This window comes from Meleagris gallopavo, chromosome 8, assembly GCF_905368555.1.
Source record: "Meleagris gallopavo chromosome 8, MGAL_WU_HG_1.1, whole genome shotgun sequence".
Classification (NCBI taxonomy): Eukaryota; Metazoa; Chordata; class Aves; order Galliformes; family Phasianidae; genus Meleagris; species Meleagris gallopavo.
The window spans coordinates 21,885,708-21,906,766 of NC_139411.1; the positions used below are offsets into that span (position 1 = coordinate 21,885,708).

The 21,059-nt window shown below is 41.9% G+C and overlaps 1 protein-coding gene across 3 annotated transcripts in view; it reads left to right on the forward strand.

Moving 5' to 3' along the window:
- The window catches only part of ARMH3 (armadillo like helical domain containing 3), a 106,618-nt gene that overhangs the window by 3,822 nt on the left and 81,737 nt on the right, over positions 1 to 21,059 (forward strand). For all 3 annotated transcript variants that reach the window (XM_085229147.1, XM_003208068.5, XM_085229148.1), the window contains exons 2-14: positions 3,077 to 3,188; positions 3,628 to 3,684; positions 3,815 to 3,961; positions 4,868 to 4,975; positions 5,325 to 5,417; positions 5,761 to 5,835; positions 6,507 to 6,593; positions 11,652 to 11,708; positions 12,706 to 12,749; positions 14,423 to 14,483; positions 15,087 to 15,133; positions 15,560 to 15,635; positions 18,430 to 18,523. In XM_085229147.1, the coding sequence (XP_085085273.1) occupies positions 3,077 to 3,188; positions 3,628 to 3,684; positions 3,815 to 3,961; positions 4,868 to 4,975; positions 5,325 to 5,417; positions 5,761 to 5,835; positions 6,507 to 6,593; positions 11,652 to 11,708; positions 12,706 to 12,749; positions 14,423 to 14,483; positions 15,087 to 15,133; positions 15,560 to 15,635; positions 18,430 to 18,523 (1,058 nt within the window). The remainder of the gene's footprint in view (positions 1 to 3,076; positions 3,189 to 3,627; positions 3,685 to 3,814; positions 3,962 to 4,867; positions 4,976 to 5,324; positions 5,418 to 5,760; positions 5,836 to 6,506; positions 6,594 to 11,651; positions 11,709 to 12,705; positions 12,750 to 14,422; positions 14,484 to 15,086; positions 15,134 to 15,559; positions 15,636 to 18,429; positions 18,524 to 21,059) is intronic.

Consider the following 21,059-nt stretch of genomic DNA (forward strand, 5'->3'; position numbering starts at 1 on the left):
CTAACTGAATGCCGACAAGGATGCCTTCATCTGAATGTCACATGTTTGATGTGGGTCTCTGGTACGAGTTGTGGAATGGGGTGGTTGGGAGGCTGGATGTGCTCATTCCTTTGTTCCTGGCTGGATCAGCTGATCCTGGGGCTGATGAGAGATAAGGCAGATCTGCCTCAACTTCTGTCTGCCCGCCTTTCATCTTTGAGCTGCCAGGACTCCTGCTCTGCTAAGCTTTCTGTCAGCTCCTGCTGAACATCTTGGATGCTCTGCAACACAGCAACATAGCACGGCTGTAGGGATCTGTGTGCAGGTGCTTCTCTCTGCCCTGGGGACAGCTCTGTGCCGTCAGTGACCACGGCAGGATTCACTTAGCAGTGCATGTTAATGGCACTGACCTATTGACGGACTAAATGAGCCACATGAACCTGAGATGGGGAATTGGCACCCGTGCTTTTGAAATGTGGGGTGTTTTAAAGGACAATTGTTAACTATATTCGGTGTTTTCAAAAGCTATCATGATATCCTGTTAATTTGGCATCTCTGCAACTTAGGAGTGTTCTGTGCATTTGACTGCTGTTTTCTGCAGTTGCCTAGAGGGTCCCTATTAGCAAAACACAGTTTCCTGTTTCTGTCTTTATGACAGCTAGAGAATGTAATTGCATGAAGCGAAAAGAAAAAACCATTTGTACAGCCTGGTCATCGTAGGTCATGAAACAAGCAAAGCCTAATAGAGCACTGGCATGAAAGGCGACTTTTACTTTTCCCCCTTTGTTCCTCCATATGTTTGTTTGTAGAGCAGCGAATCATAAACAAGAGCATTATTTAATCCTTACCTCTAGCAGTCATCTTTGTCTGTACCGCCTGCAGCCCTGCTTGAGAGAATATGAATCCCAAGTCTCATTTTGACAGAGATGAGAACATTCAATTGCTCACGCGGTCCCTCTGGTGCTCGCTGAGCATCGAGCAGTTTGTGCCTTGCAGGATTTTGGTTTCTCCATCTTTCTGGAGAATGCAGGAAAAGTGCTAAAATGCTGGGCATTCAGGGGCTGGGCAGTGTGTTGATCCCCTCCGTGCACAGGTGTGTTTGGTGTGAGAATGCTGACCTAGAAGCACGGTGAGTTAGTTTATTAGTTTTGACACTGGGACTCGTTAGCTGTGATTCAATTAGACGCGTGCTGATGGGTGTGTTGGTGTGCTGGGCATGGCGGCTGCTTGAGATTCAGAACCTTAGGATTCCAGTTGGGAAATCGTTTTGTTCAATCTTGGGTAAGGTTTATATTGCTAGGCTAAAAGTGACTTTGCTCTTGATTTGGTTTTTAATAGGTTTCTCTCTGTTTCCAGTTATGGTTCTAATTAGGGTAATGTCTCATTTCCCATGACAATTCAAAAATAATGCAGACTGTAGAAGAGCAGCTATCAAGATGATTGAGTAATGTTTTCTTTTTTGTTTGTTGGTTTGCAACCTTTTCTCCACCTTAATTGGCCACGTAGGCCTAGTAGACGACAGCAGTGATGTCTGTGTTTGCATAGGTTACAGAGCACCAGGTCCTACGTGTTTCTTCTATCAGTGTTTCCCAGGGCTGTTTCCATTCTCACCTGCCGTGTACAAACTGGCTCTCAACCAGCCAGCTGTCCATACTCCCATCCTAGCTGGAAGAGACGGCACCTTGCCCCACCTCTGTGTACATCTCAGCTTTTCGGTGTGAGATCCACCCCTCTCTGTCCTGCCCACTGCTTTCCCATTGTGACAGACCTCCTGCCCGTACACCTGGGGAAGGGCAGCAGCATTTTTTCCAGCCCCAGAGATTTTCTGCCATTTGGAACTGAGGTTTATGGCACAAGGGATGGATATCTGAGTAACCTGTAGCAGTCTTTGGGAGCCTGGGAGTCCTAGTTGGGGCTGTAGTCGGAGATGATCCAAAGCTGTCTGCAGTGGCAAGAATGCAGAACAGATCTGAAACGGGTGTTGGGTAGTTGCTAGAAGTTGCTCTTTGAGAGAAGGATGGATCTGAGTGTGCCACAGTTGTGGGAGGTGTTCAGGCAGTCTGGGGTGGAGGCCGAATCCAAACCTGTCTCTATGGCTGCCGACTCAGAAAGCCGTAGGGTCCCAGAGGCAGGCTGCAGCGTGCTGACCTTGCTGTGCATAATTCAGCGTGGCTGAGTGCAGCTGCCGCCACGGCCTGCCTCTGGTTTTTTTTTTGGAGCATGACTTCAGTTGTGCTTTTGCCTGAGGTGTGCTGCTTCCATGTGTGTAGTTATCTCTGGAGATATTGGTTAGGAGGGTTTGGAGCTTGGAGATATGACAGGGCGCAGCGTTCCCTTTCTGCTGAGTATCTCCGATGTGCTGCAGTGATAGAGAAGGTTAGAATGCTGCTCAATCTGCAGTGCTTGCCAGAAAATTCTGAGCTTGCAGAGGAATACATGTTTGTGAGGCCAGGGTGGTGATGTGCTTTGGTTGCGTCAGATGTGGGGCTGAGGGGACGTGACAAGCCATGCATTCTGACTGTCAGCCCCTGAAATAGCTTGACAGTTGCAAATGGCTCAGGGCTACAGCTGTGGCTATTGCTTTATTGAGCTTATTTTATAGGAATGATACTTTTTTTTTTTTTCACTAGTATAACCAGGAAGCATTGGACACTAATTACTTAATTATAGGAAACCTTGTTTGCATTTCTAGAAAACCTTTTGCTGTGAAAGTGACCAAGGAATGTTTTCTGGATGTGATTCAGGGCAATATGCTCTAGGTGACACTGCTTGAAGCAGAATGGTTGGACTTGATGATCCCAAGTGTTCCTTCCAACATCAGCCATTCTGTGGTTCTGTGACAAGCTGCTTATTCTGTATCTGCCTGTGGATGAACTTCAGCACCTTTCTTTGAAATAGGTTTTAGGACCGGATGGGACTTTTGGTCTGATTTCTTATCAAGGATATTTATTAAAGCTTCTGCTTCCAGCTTGTGAGAGTTTATTAGTGTAGTGAAGACATCTTTCATGGCTGAAGCAGGTTAGGTATCCCTTGAAGAAAGTTCAAGGTTCTTTAACTTTTTTTTTTTTCTTTCCCCTTGGTCTCTTGATCTCTTTAGGGTGTCCAACATGGCCCAAACAGAGAAGAAAGGTGGGCTGCTCCGGAAATCTTCAGCCTCCAAGAAGCCACTGAAAGAGAAAGTTGTGTTGATGTACGATGAGATTTTCACGGTAAGGACCAGGGCACTTCTGGTAAATTTTATGTAGTTTGTGCTGGGGGCTCTGCCTGCTGCATTCTTTTCCCATGGTAAGCATTGCACAGCATAGGCACACACTTCAAGTTCTCCTGCTGTGATGCAGAACTCTGTAATCTGCTCTCTTCCTTAATGACTTATCCTGATGTCTGCCAGGACCGCTTGTTATCTGTGTGACATCATGGCTTTTCAACTGTTTCTCAAAAAGTAATCCAGAAAATACACAGAAACATCTCAAATGAGAGCTGCTTCTGTTTGCTATTTTATTTCTGAGAACCTTTGTAGGCAGTACGCTGTACTGTTAGACCATTTGGTCATCCAATGGCTCTGACCTACTTGTAGTAGTGATTTTGTTCAAATTCTGCCTGAATAATTTGTTATTGTTTTCTCTCATTGGCTGTTCCTCTCTCTTTCAGACAGAGGACCCCAGTAAAAGCAACCCTAGGTTTTGGGAGGAACTGTTTCTCATGAAGGTAACAAGAACTGAACATCCTCTGATTTGCTGCTGCTGTTCTGCCTATGAGCTAGCAGACTGTCAACGCAAAGCTTTCCTAAGGTTTCAGCAGTTGTGTAACGTGCATGATCTGCTCTTTAACCTGACAGGTCAACCTGGAATATCTGGAAGGCAAACTGGAGGCTCTGGATGGGGAAGAGTTGATGAAGATAAAAGACAACATCAATTGCTTGTTTCAGCACTGCATCCAGGCACTGGGTGAGGAGCACCCAATCAGAGTGGTCAATGCACTACAGGTACCACAGCTGAGAGATGGGAAATACTCTCTTCTGCTTCTGATGAGGCAATATGTTTGCTACTGGTATCAAGCATCTTGTTCATACTTCTTTAGTTGTGAGGAGAAATGGTGTCTACAGAGCAGTTGCTGCGTCTGGTTGGTGGAGGTTACATGTGCTCATAGTCTCTCTAGTGTTTGAGGAACAATAGCTTGTTTCAAAATTCAAGAGGATCTGGTGCTGCAGAATAAATAGATGGCAATGGAGGGGGTGGGAGGGGCTTGTTCTCTCTACAAGCTATCATTTGGGGGCTCAAGAATACTTTGTGTAGCTTTGTCTTCTCCTTTCTCCTTCATTTTGACCTCCTTTTTAATTTCCTTATGGGTCAAAATTAAAATAAAACAATGGAGAATTTGATATCAAATTTACAGAGGAACCTGTCCCTGCTGGACACTTCCTAGTTGGAAGCTGTGAAGAATCATCACCCAAAGCAGGAAGCTGCTGTTCTTTACCAGTACTTGCCCTGCATGGGAGACTATCCTCCTCAGTCTTGACATTTACTGTTATTAGTTCCCAAGCTGATTCTTGACAGTTTGGTGAACGCATTCATCCCAGCTGCTCTTAACTGCACAAGTGCAGAATGTAAATTTCAGATTTGGGAAGTCTGTAAGGGGCATTGCGCAGGAAAAATGTGGACAAATACATTTTTCTCTAATTGTTTTCTTTCCTGAGTTCTCAGAATCCAATGTATATTCCTTAGAAACAACAGAGGTGGAGGATATATAGCAAATACAGCCCTTTCTAGGCTGATGCTATTTGTATAAATATCACTATTTTGCTAGTGCTCTGAGTGGGCTCTAGGGCAAGTTATGTTATGGAGTTGTAGGTGTTGCCTTACATCTTATCCTCTGAATATTTTGTTTGCAGACTTTGTGTGCGTTGATTCGGGGTGTCCATCAGAAGAACAAATCTACTTCTGGGTTTGACATCATCAACATGCTTGTGGGATTTGATAAGGCAGAGCTTTGTATGAAGGTGAGGCCTTGCCTATGTAGACAAACGCTTTGCACAGCAGCCGTGTTACAGGGGCAGTGTTTTGTTGTGCATCTAGGCAGGACTTGGAGAATGATCATGATGTTATGCTTGCGATCATAAAAACTTAACATGAAGCAGAAATGAGAGGCAATGGTGTTAATATGGTCTGTGGTGTATAGCTATGTGTACATACAGTAGTTACATCCCAACTTAAGCCAGGACGTGGTTCAGTTGCTGATTTTTGGAATAACACAGGTTTGTGTTGCTATTCTTGAATCTCAAATCTGTAAGAAATATTTTAAATAGTTTTAAATATTAATTTGAAATTGCACACTTTTTCTTTTTTTAGAATCTGATGGAGAGCTTGGACTCGCTACTCTGTGCAGAAGGTTCTGAAAGCCTGAAAAGCTTGTGTCTGAAGCTACTCCTCTGCTTGGTGACGGTAAATAAAAGCTCTGCTTTTTCACCCTCTGCCTCCAGTGCAGCAGACTTTTTCAGTTGCTGATAGTGCTATCATGCAGCTGTCTTGCATCAATCTGCAGAGGAAATGGGATGCTCAGTCCATGGGTCATGTTTTTTGCCAGAAATGACAGTGGTAGAAAACGGGGCAGATTTCCCCTCGTGTCTGGCTATAGTGCTAGGCACACCCTTGACTTGCTGACTAAGTGGGAGATTCTGAATAAATGTGTCAGTCTGGTAGTATAATGCTGCTGTCCCTGCTGTCTGCCAGAGGCAGCTAGAGCATCATGGGAGGCTTCGAGGTTTTAACTCGTGTTTGTACTTAGGTGACAGATAACATAAGCCAGAACACCATCCTGGAGTACGTGATGATTAACAGCATATTTGAAGCTATATTACAGGTAAGGGATTTTTTCCATCTACTGCAGGGCTCTTCTTCCATGTGGTTTTGGTTTTTTTTTTTCAGTCTTATGTTTGCTTTCAGCCTTTTCAGTGCAGCATAAGTAACTGGCAGTGTGTGCTGCTTCCGTTCATAGCGTGGTGAATAGGTACAAAATAATTATTTAGAGTAAATAAAATAAATAATTAGAATCTATGGCTCCTTGCTGTTCTTAGTCACTGCTGAGTATTTAAGGCATTTTCACTTGAGTCATTTGTCCTTGGAAGCTGAATGGATTTATGGGCTAATTTTGCAGAAGCTTCCTTTACTAGGGAAACTTGATTCAAAAGGCAGTCTGGATGTATGGAGGTTTTTTCTGCTCTTTGGTAAATCATACTTTTTACAACTGAAGCTGGATTTGGGAAAACACAGAATGTCGTAGTTGCACTGAGATGTCCAGTGGTGTTGAGAAATGTATTTGCTTTTTGCCCAGAAAGCCTGCATACATTCTGCCTGTGACAAGTAAGTTTCCCTCTGTGCAATGTTTCTCGGAAGCACTGATGCTCCCTAAGTCATAAATATCCTCTTCAGGATATAATTTGCTCTTGTACGTACATTTTACTGCCGTGTGTGTATGTCGCTGCAAGCTTCCTGAAGCAGGCCTGAAAAGAGTAATGCAAGTCTTTATTTCAGATTCTGTCCAGCCCACTTAGTCGCAGGGAGCACGGCTATGATGCTGTTGTCCTACTTGCCTTGCTGGTCAACTACAGAAAGTATGAGGTAAGTCTATGGGTAACAGAAATCTTTCTTCTCTCAGTTATTTTGTACTGGCCTCTGGGTTATTAAGAAGGCCTAGAGTATATTTTTTAGCAATACAGATGGTAGCTTTTATCAAAGTTATGGAAACTTCGTGAGGCAGTCCTTTATGCTAATTGTATCTGTCTCTGATGTGTGTGTGTCTGATCAAGTGTATTTAATGTACGGTTTGTTTTGTGCGTGCACGAGAAGCTACCTAGGAGATGCTCATTTCCTTTTTGAAGGTATCCTAGGGAAGGTTCCCTTGTAAGAGTTTGTGTTGTGCACAACTTGCGTGCTTGCCTCTTGGTGTGTGACACTGCTTATGTCTTATCTCCAAAGTAAAATTAGTTGTCAGTCACCTTGGGCTTCAGACTGAATTTGTGATTCAGAACCTGACTAGCAGACTGAGAGAATGTAGATCTCCAGAAGACATGCTGAAGATGTGACCAAAGAATGAACTGAAGCATCAGAGCAGTAGCATTTCCAGGAGGAATCTGACTCTTCTCCTTTGCCCGATTCTCCTCTGAGAAGCTTTATTCGTCTTTACTTTTATAAACTGGTTGTGCTACTTTGTGACATATTCCACTCTGGTTTTTTTGCTCTGCTTATCACCTTGAAAAGAAACACTTCAGATGTCAAAAAACACCTAGTTGGCGTTTGCTTTTCTTTGCAGGAGGAGTGATGCTCGAATGATTGGTCTTTATTTCTTCCTTACCACACCCCCCCGCACTCCTGCAATTAGCAATATTCTACTCTGAGTAGGCTGACAGGTAGAAAATGTGGAAAAGTTCTGGAATATCTTCTTCTTGGTTGAAAAATTGAGTAGGGGGAACTTGTGTGATTTTGTGATTCAGCTCACTTTGAATTATGGATAGACTTGGAGAAAAGGTGAAGGCACAGAGTGCTCTCAGTGACAAGGCAATTCCTATTAATTTCCCATTCCCGTGGGTGTTGTCTGAATCCAGAACTACAGACTGTTCAATCTGTGCCATGGTAACATGGAGCAGGAGCATGCAATTTGGTTTCAGCATAGGGCCGTGAGAACAATCTGGGTATTGTTACTGATGAGGACACAGTGGGAAGACCAGGGCTCTCACTGCAGTTTTTGCGCCTGCAGCTGGAAAACTGAATTGAAATTGGGATTGCTACGTCCGTCCAAGATCTTACCTAGTTAACTTGTCCTCTGAGCAAAGTATAGAATCACAGAATCATAGAATTGCCCAGGTTGGAAAAGACCTTCAAGATCATCAAGTCCAACTGCAACCTACCCATACTAAGTAACTTCTTTCCTCATTAATTACAGTGTATTCATTTACACATTCAGGTCAGAAGAGATAGACCCGTCTCATCCCATCCCTGAGAAGTTCCCTGTGTGCTATAGTTTATTTCCTGAGTAAGGCAGAGTGCTGTGAGTACGTAAGAGCTGTCCTCTGCTCTTTGCAGTAACTTTTTTAGCCATGTAATGTTGGGGTCCATTGCTGCTAAAATGTTTTTCCAGATGATTTTAAACTGTACAACCAAAGCAACTGATGGTTTGTGCTGATGTTTACAAAAGGAGCCAAAAAGACAGCAAACCAGTCCAACTTAAGATGTGGGGTAAGGGAAAAATCAGCTTCACTGTTCTATCTGGTAAGGTTGAAACCAACTCAGCTGAGGGTTTTATAGGACAGTTGCCTGACACTGCCTGTTATAAGTGTCACACACTATAAGCGATGTCTGTCATAATTTTCTAGCTTCCCTTCCAATTGCCTGGGGAATATCTGTCCATGTCTTCATTACCAGTGTAGCTGTGATCTTGGTTTGCTCAGTAACTTCTGTTCTAGGAGTAAAAATTGTGTGTCTTTACATGGGACTTTGAAGGAAATGTCACTGATCTGAAACCTAATCATTCTCAAAACTTGTGACAACTATGTACTCTTCAGCTGTATTTTTTGGTTTAATAATCCCATTCCCTATCTCAGAGAAAATATTTTTTACCTTGATGTGTGTGAGAGAAGCATGAAAGGAGCATTAAATAGTTGACTACATTGGGAAATGGTGAAACTAACTGCTCAAAAGGATGCCAAGCAGAGGAAACACTGCATCAAAGAGTAACTCACTGTGTCCTTCTCTCAGTGTTGTAAGAGATGTCTGCTAGAATAGCAACTTAAAACATAAATCAAGCAGTGACTTTTCAATAGATTGATTCCTAGATAACATCTAGGTGCTAATTTTTTCCAGTAGAATTGTGTATTGTGTCCATCAGTAGACAGAACTGAAAAGAAAGGAGTGAAAACATTTTTTTTTTTTTCTGTGCTTGTCTGTCAGCTATAGTGTATCAGACAGCCCTTCATGTTTAGTTGCCTTGATATAGTCGTCTGCTGTAGGGGGCCTGCTTTGCTGGACTCAGTGATCTCTAGAGGTCCCTTCCAGCCCCTACAGTTCTTTGATTCTGTGATTCCAGCAGTTGCTGAAGAAGAGACTTAAAAATACTAGAGCCATGAAATTATTAAAATAAAAGCCCTTACAGAACTTGAATGATTTTGAATGTATCTGTTTAACAAGAAGAGTCATTTTTCAAGCTCCAGTTCCTTGCACGATGCCTTGCCTGCAGAGGAGATGGCCTCATCAGCGCTGGAGGCAGAGCTGCTGAATCATCCCTAATGAATGTTCAGGGGGAAAATCCTGCAGGGGATAATCAAGTGGACTCTGGCTTCATTTGTGTTACAGACATGAAAAGAAGTTAAGCATCTAACTAGAGATTGTGTATGGGTAGCTTGATTTTAGTTATTTATTTATTTATTTTATTTTCCTGCTTTATTTTCTTACCAAAAATTTGCTTCCCATAGGTTTGTACCAGAGCCTAAGATGCATTAGAGTTAGGGAAGATCGACTCCCTCTGCCACATCTGTGTGCTCCTTCACGCAGCTCTCAATTTGTATGACACGCCTTGCTTGTGGATTATGGTTCTGATCTGGTTTTAACTGGCTTATCTTTTAGAAATTACTTGGTAATAATCTCCTCCAGCTTCCACCTTTGTTTCTTTGAGCTTATTGGTGTGTGGTGGGGAGCTCGTAGAGGACATCTTGAGTATTCCTGCGTTCCGGGAGTTTGTGTCTGTACCTTTTTACTGAAGAGAAGACCTTAGTATTATAATATTTACTCTCTGGTGGCAGTGTGTTCTCTGAAGAGATGAGGATCATATTTTCATTTTCTTTCTGGAGGCAGTTGGAGGCGGAGTTTTTAAGTTTGTGTCACCACTTCATTGACACACTCTAGAGTTTTCAAGGTGCTTATCAGCCCCTGTTCAAGACTGTTGTGTGTTTGCATGCATTGCTGAGTGGCAGGTGTAATTTAGACTTCCAAATATTTTGCAGCAATTCCCAGTGAGAAGAAAGCTAAGGAAACTGAGATAACAGGATTGGAAGCAGGCAGGGAATATGGGGGGAGGGCGTAGGGGTGCTTGAGATTCATCGCAGATGAGCAGGCAGTAACTGTTTGCAACGACTGGCTCTTAGGCAGATGACATGTAGCACACATCTCGGGGAGTCGAGGGCAGTGAGAGCATGAGGAGCTGTTCACAGGCTGGGGGTGACAAGGAACCTGCTCGCTATCCGTTCTGTGATGGTATGGAATATTTGTTGAGGTCTCATGGTAGCCTGTTTGTATTGGTCAGTGCAGTATCTCCCAGTTTGCTTATCTGGGAATTTGGAAAACCCCACTGCCCCTAACCCACCATAGCCCTGCTGTCTGTTGTCTGGAAATCTTTGTTGCTTTGTTGGTCATGAATCACAGGTTGACCAATCTTCTGTGTGAGCTGTGGGATGGAGAGGCTTGGCCTGAGTTTCTCTTCGTGATATAATGAGAACAACATAATGATCAAAATTAGCAAAATTAAGGTGCATTTGAAAGAATGAATTTGAAGCTATATTTTAACTACAGATTTTTGAATTTTGCTTCTGCTTTATTGACATAGACTAAATGGCAGAAGATCATGGTTGCACAGAAAGAAGCGTATACTGTTATTCGATAGGAGCCTCTCCTCCAGCCTCTAGGAAATCTCTTTGTGTGCTTCATGCACACATTCTGTGGGTTCTGTGTGAGTTTTGTGTTATTTGCTGAGGCAGCAGATAGTGCAGGCTGTGACAGACTGAGCTTTCAGGTGTTCTGATCAGTTTTTTCCCTGGACCAAAGAGAAAATCTGATTCTCCTAAAGCACAGAATAATTGTGAGTGTGTTTTTTCTGATCAGCCTGATTTTTAACTTTCTGTTAAGCCTTGAGCTTAATAATCAGGTAACTGCTTAACTTGTAAGACTCTATCTGGTGCATGCTTTGTGCTTTGCTCATCCCACCCATTTTGGACTTACTGCACAGACAAATCTTTTCTTCCCTGTCCTAGTTCCAAGTCAATCTTGTTAACTTTGCACTGACACAAAGAAAAACAAATGTATATTGCTAATCTAAAATGCTCCCTAAATTATTAAGCCTTATCTTTATAGATGGAGTCTGTGTGCTTTGTTCAGCTTAGTTCAGGGAATTTATATTCTCCAGAGACTTCTGGCTCTCCGTGGTATAAGCTGTTAAGTGTTGCGCTCTAACCCTGCAGCAGATGAGTCTGTAATGTTGTCATGCCTTCCTGAGTCCTCCTTCCTTTAAGCGATCTTTGTGAGGTGTTGCAGAAGAGAGATATCAGAACAGTGATGTTGAGTCCCAGCTTCACTGCTTGTGCCTGCTGAGTGTGTGTGTCACTGATAACAGGCTGTCAGGACAGCTGTTCCACTTTCAGTGATGACAGTCCAGCTAGCAAAGGAGCAGAGTCTCCATCTCTTGTCAATGAAATCAGCAGCCTGCCTGGCTGAGCAGGTAAGGAGAAGGCATAGCAGCCGTACCGTGCAATGTGACTTGTGGTGCTTTGTGTGCATTCTGCTTTGTGAGATGGGAGGGAGATTTTTCCCAGGTGGGTAGGTTGCCTTTGAAAGATACTAGCAATGGTTTCTTTTCCTGTGAAGGCTGAACTTAAAACCAGTTTGCTTTCTTTCTTCTCTCCTGCTGCTGAGTAGTCAGTGAATCCTTACATTGTGAAGCTCTCTATCGTAGATGATGAGGCCACGCTCAACGTGAGTATTTGACTTAATTATTTGGTGCTGCTGGGGATGCTTTTCCATGTGAGAGGTTAACAAATGCAATCTTAATGTCTGGTGCAAAGAGGATCTGGGAGCAGTGCTGCTGCAAAGAGCACCTGTACGGTGGGTTTCTGCCCTAACTGCACTATTGTATGTCAGGTAACTCTGGATTTGGACAGTTTGTTCATCAGTTAAATGATGAGGTGGTTAAAAGACTAGGTAGCAAAGAACAGCCTAAGGTTGGTCTATGAGACATTTGTTAAATGCATGTGTGTTCCTTGCTGTTGCTTACCAAAGATGGCTTTTGCCAAAGGGCATCTGCTCTGCAGTGCTGTGTTACCCCATTTCTACAAGTCCTCAATTCATTTACTGTAACTCCCAAATCAAGAGTTAACAGACATACTTTACATTGTAGATGCTGCCTAAGTTTTGTATTTAAGCCTCGATACAAAATGTCAGTGCACTACCAGCTAGGACTTGGAAATTCCCTTTAGGCATGAAGTATAAGTGAACTCTGTTCTAACTGAAGGATGAGAGCAACTATTTTGAGTTAATTTAATTAGCTTGTCAGAGAAGGAGGACCAGTAACTGTGGAGTGGTGGAGGCTGTTGACAAGAAATGGCAAGGTCATTAGTGTGTATGGCCTTTGTTTTGAACCTTTGCATATCTTTCCTCTAACACGCACTTCCTTCTGGAGTTGGTGCCACTTTGAGTTTTCTTGAGTAAAGTATGCCTGGTGGCCCAAGGAGAATAAACTTTCTCCTCTGAACTTAGATAAATAGATATTCAACTTTAAATTTTCGTGCTTTTTTTTTTTTTTTTAGGTTATGCTTTTGTTGTATAAGTGTATCTTATTAATTCAAACAGCTGCAGGGGGAATTCTTAGCATCATACTGTGGTATCTTTGGGGACAGGGATGCTAATGTGTGTTCAGTGTTTGTTTTCCTGCTTTACAATTTGTAATATAAACCTTTTTAAATTCTTCTTGCAGGGAATGGGACTTGTAATTGCCCAGGCTTTATCAGAGTACAACAGGTAAAACATTACCATCTCTTGTTTTCAAATGCATGTTAATTGCATTCCATTTCAACATACTTTTATGAGTAAACGTATTAGTCCCTTACCAGTCCTGATGCAGCTGCAGAGGCAGGGAATAGTTTCATGCTCCGAGGTACTTCTGCTCAGTTGTTGTCACTGTAAGTATAAATACATCTGTACCAGCTGTGCTGATATGCTTCAGGACAGATCTTGCTGAAGGGGAAGATTTCTATTGTATGTTTTTCCTGTCATGGATTTTACCTCTATGAACTTTGTGTAAAATCTTATGGCCCAGGAGAAAAGATAAGTCATTTGCTGGGATCTTCTCTTATTTAACTGAAAACTGCTCTACAAACAGATCTATCCAGGGCTGTTCACGTGCCAGATCAGAGGTAATGTATACTTGCAAACGGTGGGCAGCAGTAACTCCTTCTGAGAAAAGAGCCAGGAAGCCGCAGGAGGGATGGCACGTTCCCAATGTCACTTTAATAAGTAAAAATACAAAATATCTAAGTTTTTCTAAGAAAAAATCTCTTCAGAAAATTTGGCAATACGCAGCAGTTTTACGTGAGTAATCCTAAGTTTTTTTGGAGGCAGAAGAATTCTAAAAGTATCCAGGAAGTAGTTTTAATTCCATTTGAATGTACACTGTTACAGATATATCTGCAAGATGACGCAAGTCAACAAATCATGTAAATATATTAAACTTAGTGGGTTTTTTGTTTTACACTCACTCACCTTCTTTTATTCTGACAAAAGTTGTTTTGGGCTGTGGTTTGTTTGCTTATCTTTTTTTCCCCTTTCTGGAATTTTAGGATTGTTTTCTTTGCATGCTGCAGAATGTGTAATTGGATTCCTTTATGAAAGACAGAATAAATGGCCATGTGACTCTGCTAGCCCATTTCAAGGTCACCTGAAGCAAAGAGCTTAAATTTGAGATGTCCAACCTATTTGTTGACTTCTTGTTCCAAATCCAGTCCTAGTCAAGGGTCTCCTGCCATGGGTGGTGACTGCTGTCATGTTTCTGGACCATGTCTTTGTGCACGGTCTGATGCTTGCTTATGTTGTCATGTTTACTAGACTGTTCAGGAACATCCTTGTGCTTTCTAATAAGCCCTGGAAGTAAGGCAGGTAGGAACAGACAGCTGTCAGCAGAGCAGTTCATTGAACCACCTTTCAACCTGTCATCTTCTGGGGAGATGAATATAGGATCCAACAGGATTGGGCCATGAACCAGTCTAATGGTCTTCATGGCTTCTCCTGGCCATGGTGATAACGTGTGGTTTACCCTATCTGATGGTAATTGAAATGAAAGTACCCTGTAGTTACAGGCTGTGGTTTGTAGGATACTGTGTGGTTAGTTCAAGACAAAATTTGTGAAGTCACTTGATACACCCCTAGTGTTAGTCCAGACTGGATATATCCTGTGTAACAGCACAGCCATTGTTCAGAGTCACATTTTTCAGCACCCTCACTTTATCTCTAAACAGTTTGCAGATATTTTAATATCCTCTCCTCCTCTTTTACTGGCTTCTTAAAAAGGAATTTTGAATGTTGGAACTTTCTCCCACCTACATCCAAATCAGATAAAGTTGTAGTGTGGGGATTTAGAGAAGAAAACTGTAGTTACCTTTCTAAGCTTGAAGCTTCATCCTGATTTCTTTGTTCAGGCAATACAAAGATAAAGAAGAGGAACACCAGAGTGGTTTCTTCTCAGCCCTAACTAATATGGTAAGCAAGGATGCAGTGTTGTTCTATTCTTAAAACAGGAACTTCCTGGAAGTTCAGCAGGTGGGTGAGAGTTTCCAAAAACTCAGCTTAGAATGTACTTTTGTAGGAAGGATGCACTGATATGATCTAAACCAAATACAGCTGAGGTAACTGTATTCTGAGGAGCTTATTGCTGTCTGGATGAGAAAGTGCTTTCAAAAATAAGGGTAGTTCAGTGATGACAGCTATGTGTCAGGAATGATGTAGGAAGAACTGCTGTGCTTTGGGGCACACTGGCAGGAAGTTGTCTGTTGTCCTGTCATAGAACCACAGGCTAATCAAGGTTAGGATTTAAAATACACAGGTTTTTTTTGTGACTTGACAGATTAAGCATTGGGCAGCTACAGAAGAACAAAAAATGTGCTTGTATATGATCATCCTGTTCTGTCCTTTGTGGAACTTTCCCATTTGTATTTCACTGGTTTTGGAATGTAAGTTACATTTGTGCTGTGGATGAGAACACATCTCACAGGGCATTTCTGGCTTAGTTAAATCTATGTCTTCTCTCTTGTTGTTCAACAACTTTCAAAAATTCCTCCTCTGCTATACTTTTTCTCTCCATAGGTGGGCAGCATGTTCATAGCAGATGCTGATGAGAAGATATCAGTCCAGTAAGTGTACAGATGTTATTTGCACAATGAGTGACAATTCACTGCTCTGATCAACGTGATCTTCCCCATCATGGAACTGTTTCAGTGTAACAAAACAAATAAAAGGGGCAAGTGGTAAATACGAGGGTGTGTTGTGTCTGTGCAGACCTCTACCCTGAAAAGAAAGGGCTTTAAAGACGAAAACATTGCTTGAGAGTGAGTAACAAGGAAGACATTCTGCAGGAGAAGAGCAGTGACTATTGTGAAATCTAAAAATAGATGTATTTGTGCACTGCTCAGTACTACTAATAATGAAAAATAGTGGATTGCAGGGGCAGAATTTAAAATGGTTGGGAAAAAAATATTCTTTCAGAAGCTTTGCTCTCAGGATTCTCATCTGGAGTTAGCCCTTAATTAACTCTGCTCTTGTCTGTGTCCTTTCCACAGAACTAATGAAGCAATCCTTCTGGCCCTCTATGAAGCTGTCCACTTAAACCGGAACTTCATTACAGTTCTGGCACAAGTGAGTTTCAGTACTATGTTTGCCTTTTTCTTTCTATTAGATGTCTTTTGAAATTAAAAAGTCAGTAATTGAATTGGTGAAAAGATAAGTTTTGGGTTTTTTTTGTTTTTGTTTTTTTTCCCCCTCTGGGTGCTTGTCACAGATGTATGTGGGCACAAAGGATGAAAAACAAACCAGGGACTGGATTTATTTCTAGGAGATGCTTCCTGCCTTGCCAAAAAATGCTTGAAGTGTTGAGGGCACAGCTTGTGCTAGGAGCCATTTTTCCCACTGGATGGAAGGACTGTGTAGAGCTCTTTCTATGTTTTGTGATAATGCCATCAGGAGGATGCAGTGAGTTGACTGTGGCAGTAAGAGTGCTGCAGCTATTGGAGCAGTTCATACACATGATAAATTAGAGATGAGGGAAAGAAGCTGATCCGGCTCCAAGCTGGATTAATTTTTCTGTCTGGATGTGCACACACCACATGTTGTTGTTTGTGTAGGTATCCTTCACTTAGGAACTAATCAATGACTGCTGTCACAACAGAGCACTTCTCCTTGTGCTTTTCGTGGTAAAGAAGCAGAGCTATAGCAGTGTTCTGAAAAGCAATGGGGGCTGCCCTGTACCTCTGAACACAGACCTCTGGATGCTTTTTTTAATCAGTGTATGAATTTGCAAAGACAGTCACCATGAGGGAGAAATACTGAGTCTGTCTGATCTGATGATGGTGCTGTGGCTGGCTGTAGGAATGGCTTGATGAGTTTGAGAAGGCATTACAGTTTAATATGGTAGTTTTGTTTTTTTCAAGTACTGCTAGTAATCTGTGGGGAAAAAAAAACACCTTAAAACGGTTAAGGCCTTTCCCCAGCTACTTCACCTCATCAGGGTGCAGCAACACATGCAGAAGAACTTTCAAGTAAGGCTGATGGAGCACTGGAACAGACTGCCCAGAGAAGCTGTAGGGTCTCCTTCTGTGGAGATATTCAAGGCCCATCTGGGTGCCTACCTGTGTGGCCAATTGTAGGGAACCTGCTGTAGCAGGGGGCTTGGATCTCTTCAAGTGTCTTCCACCCCCTGTGATTCTGTCACTCTGTGTAATATGCTACTAGCTAGACATGTGGCACAAAGGAGGGAGTGGGCCTCTGGGGAGCTCCTGGCAGTGGTGTTGATGGCAGAAGACTGATAGGCAGAACTACAAACTCTTTAGAAAGCTTCTGTTCTGGGGCTGGTTAATTCGCTCAAGTTCTTTGCTTTTTGCAGTTGTTCATTCCAACTGCCTCCGAGAGACTTCTGCTTCTAGTTGTGTAATACCAATTCAGGCCTTTATGTGGCCAGGTTATCCCTGAGGGAGAAGAGGGATGAGAGGAGAATGGGAAGAGAGCAGCTGGCGTAAAAGCTCTTGCATTAATAATGAAAAAATAAGCTAGTTATTTGTGAAAGTGGTAGCTGAAGCAGCCACTGTTTAGTGGCTCTGATTGAAGTTTGGTTCTAATGTTGTTCTTGGGTGAATTGCCTGTAATCCCTCTTTTAAGAGAGGTCGAGGTAGGGCATACTGTCTTTTGAGAAACTTCACGAAAGCTGATGAGTGATGAGCTCTTGTTTGTGTCTGTTGCTGAAAGAGGGACTGTGTGAATGACTACCTGCTCCTATGAGAGCTCATAGGAAGAGCTGAGGTATAGCTGTGATGATGCCTGAAGTGTTAATTGTTCTTGTGTTTACCAGCTTGTTGGTCCTCAGTTTTTGCTGCTAGGTGGCACTATTATCTCTTCACTGACAGTTAATTTTTGGGAAAGGGAAGGTAAACACCATAGCAAAATATATGAAAGCAAACATGTTTTATGTAAGATTTTCAATGGAAAACTGGATCTTAAATTTTCAATTAGTACATGTAATTTACAGTTGCCTTTGACTGGTGTAGTATATGTCTGTGCTTCTCATAAAATACATGTATTTATGGTTGCTCATAAAATGAGATACTCAAGGACAGTGTGGAAGCTATCCACTTGTGAAGAAAGAACTAATGTCAAACCAGTAGTTCTATCCCTTTCCTTTTTGAAATTGTGATGATGTATTAAGGCAGATGATACATTTATGTAAAACTTGCCCTATGAAATGGACGCTCTGCTTGGCAGGCAGACTTAAAATAGCGTGGCAGATTGCCATCTTTGGATGGATCTAGATGCTTACAAAGAGTAAAGTCAAAGCAGTAATTAGGCAGGCAACTATTAGCAAAGATGAAATGGGCTGAGTAACTGACTGATGGAAGCAGAGAGGATCAATAATGGTAGTGTTCTTTATGTTATGCATTCTTTTCCTCCGGTGTCTGAGCTTTACGGGAGAAACAAAGAAATAAATTGCCATCATCTTTGAATATGAGCAGGTGGAGGGCAAGGGGGTAGAAGAATTTGCTTTTAGGAAGAGAAATAAAAGGATTGTAGAGGAGGACTTCAAATGCACACCCTTGGGTTGTCTTTGGCGTGATGAGAAGCTGTAAGCAGTGTAGGCTTCTGCTTGCCTTTTCCCCTTCTGTGCTGGAGAAAGGCATATTGTCTGTCTGTTGGGGACAGCTACTGTTTTGTGATATATTTGTATGTTTTGCTGAGTAAATTAATTGATTTACAGTTTAATTGTAGATATCCAAGGTTATAAAGTGTAGCATTCCTCTTCTGAGGAGAGTTTGAAGTTTCCTGATATTTCATGAAGATGTGTCTGTTGTGTGAGAGTGTGGAACAGTACAAGCAGTGATCCGTGTGACTTAGCCACAGGGAAGCTGTTAACCTGTGTATGTTTCGGATTTATGTTTTCTGTTAGAGCCATCCTGAAATGGGGCTGATGACAACACCAACAAGTCCAATTCCAACAACACCTGTCACTCCACTTGGAACCACCCCACCTTCTTCGGATGGTAAGAAATGTAATGATCTCCTGGGATGAACAATTAACAAGTAGCTGGCGAAGCACTTCCTCAAGATAGCAACTAATGAGGTCTGTCTGGTGCAGATGTAACCTGGTGTTCTCTTCCTGGGGAGATCTGCCCTAGTGAACACAAGCAGGAAATGTTACTTGGCACGATTTTAATTGTTTGAAAGATGTTTAGTGTAGTTTCTCTTTTGCCTCGTGTATTTCTTAATGAGGTTGTGTTGATGTTCCTTCTGGAAAGCGTTGTCCCCGTATCTGCGTGAGGGCACACCCAACCTGTTAGTTATTCTACATAGGCTTTTGCTTTTGAGTATTTCTAGTTTCTCTGCCTGGGATTATTTGTCATTGGAGCAGATTTACAGACAGTCGCAGTTCACCATTAATGCACTTGTCCCCAGCTTTGAATTAACTGGGATTTGAATCCAACCTGGGAGTTGAGATATTCCTCCCTCTCGTTGTCTTTCGTCTCTCAGGGTTTGTAAATGACTGCTTGTGCTGAGATCTAAATGAGGTGTTATGTGCCCAAATAAATGTACTTTAAAATAATTGAGAATAAAACCCTTCTTGTTTGTCATGGGTAGTTGCAGTCCAGTTTAAGAGAAGAAAGCAAATGGCCACCTACTTTAATGACATAGATCTGAAGAAAGAATTCAGAGGAGGAATAGAGTCACTTTGAATAGAGCATAATTTGGTAATGTTTAAGGGACCAAGCAGCCTGGGTTACTTAGTTATATCAGCTATTCAGGTCATTTGATATCCTGGTTAAAGATGATCCTCCTTGTGGATGACTTCTGTCTGGTTACCATGGATATCAAAAGCTTCAGTTAAAAAGCTCCCTATGTCTCAAGTCTCCCTGTGCTTGTGTGCTACACATTTTGTGCAACATAAAATGTGGAGGGACGGGCATTTTGTGGGCTTGTGTTCAACACGTACGTTGCAAATGTATCCACGCCCACACTGTATTACACAACTGAAAGAACTGGTGCTTAACCACATCTACAGCTTGCTCATATTCTTTTTTTTTTTTTTTTAATTTATTTACCAAAAAACAAAAGCAAAGCAAAAACTCCATCCTGCTTTCAGCAGAGGCAGTGATGTTAAGGAGCTTGAGGCTTCCTTCTGCATGCAAGGTTACTAAGTTTAAGGACTGGAATTGATCTTCGCGTGCAGGAATTACACTGGGAGGCGTGCTTTATTTGTATTAGCTGTCACCTTGATGATCTCTACACTGTGATGATTATTATTTTTGTTTTTTGTTGACCTCAGCTTAGTTATATTTCAGTGGTATTTCTTTAGTACTGCTGTTATTTTAAAGGTATGTCAGAATTTTCCTCATTTTCTCATGTCTTGCAACTCAGCTTTAAAACTTGCCTGTGGCTGAGAGTTAGTAAGAGGCATTTTGACTTCGGAATGAAAAGGTTGCTTTCTTCTTTTTCATGCATTTGAAAGAATAAAAGCTTGGTTGAATTATTTCCAAGTTTCAGCAATGTGTAGAAATTTGTCTGTGATTTTCAGGCACTTTTTAATGCTGACTGGAATTAAAAATGGGTTCATATTCTGGTTTGAAATTTCTATGGTTGTTAGCCTTTAATGTGAATTAAAGCCTTTTAAAGTTTCAGAGTGTTTGGGTAAAAAATGCAGTGTCTGTGCCATGAACCAGGGTAGGCAGGGTAGGATCTTGAGAGCGATTTCCTTTTTTTCTTTAAATGAGACTTTTTCTTCTAAGTGTTAGTCCATAATATGTAAATCAAGCGTGCCTGTCACCATAGTTATCTAAATGTCATTCATTGTGTTCATTGTAACAGCTTTGGAAGGACATGTGGAGATATAAATAAGTTTTTTCCAATTCTTTAGTCAATTCCTTGAGCTATTCATAACACTGGGAATTAAAGAGTTTTCAGTGTCGTTGCTTGGACTTTGCCAACAAACTGGCCATGCTAGCAACGTGTTAGTTGTGCTGCACTTTCAGGATTGGATGGACTAAAACAACTTGGGGATGTGCAGCTCTCAGAAGCTAAAAACCCCATTATCATTTCTTTGATGTGATTTGAACAGCAAGGTTACATTGATCTATTTGGCCTGTTGTTTCCAAGGGCTACGATTGTGTATTCAAGGATTACACAATCCTGAGCTTCATGAGAACCTTTATTTACTGTGCAGTGGGTCTCTCAGTGCTCAGTTCTAAGAATCCTGCATTTTATTCTTGGTTCATCCCTTGCATCTTCCTGTGCCTGCATATCCTTCAGTTCCACGGGTAACTAACCTTATTTACATCATTCTAGGGTTATGAGGTTTAAATCTTGAATTGTAAAATACACTGTTAAATCAAACCCTTTTTTCTTATGTAGAATTACATACGGGACCTAATTAGGTATTGGTGAGAATATCTTGAGCTCCCTAAGTTAGGAAAATTGATGAATGCTAAAATAGCAGGTTTATCTCTCCTGAAGTGGGTAGAGCAGGACAGAGAAGGACATCACTGCAGAGCATCCCATCCTACCCCTAGGGCAGGAGAAAAGATT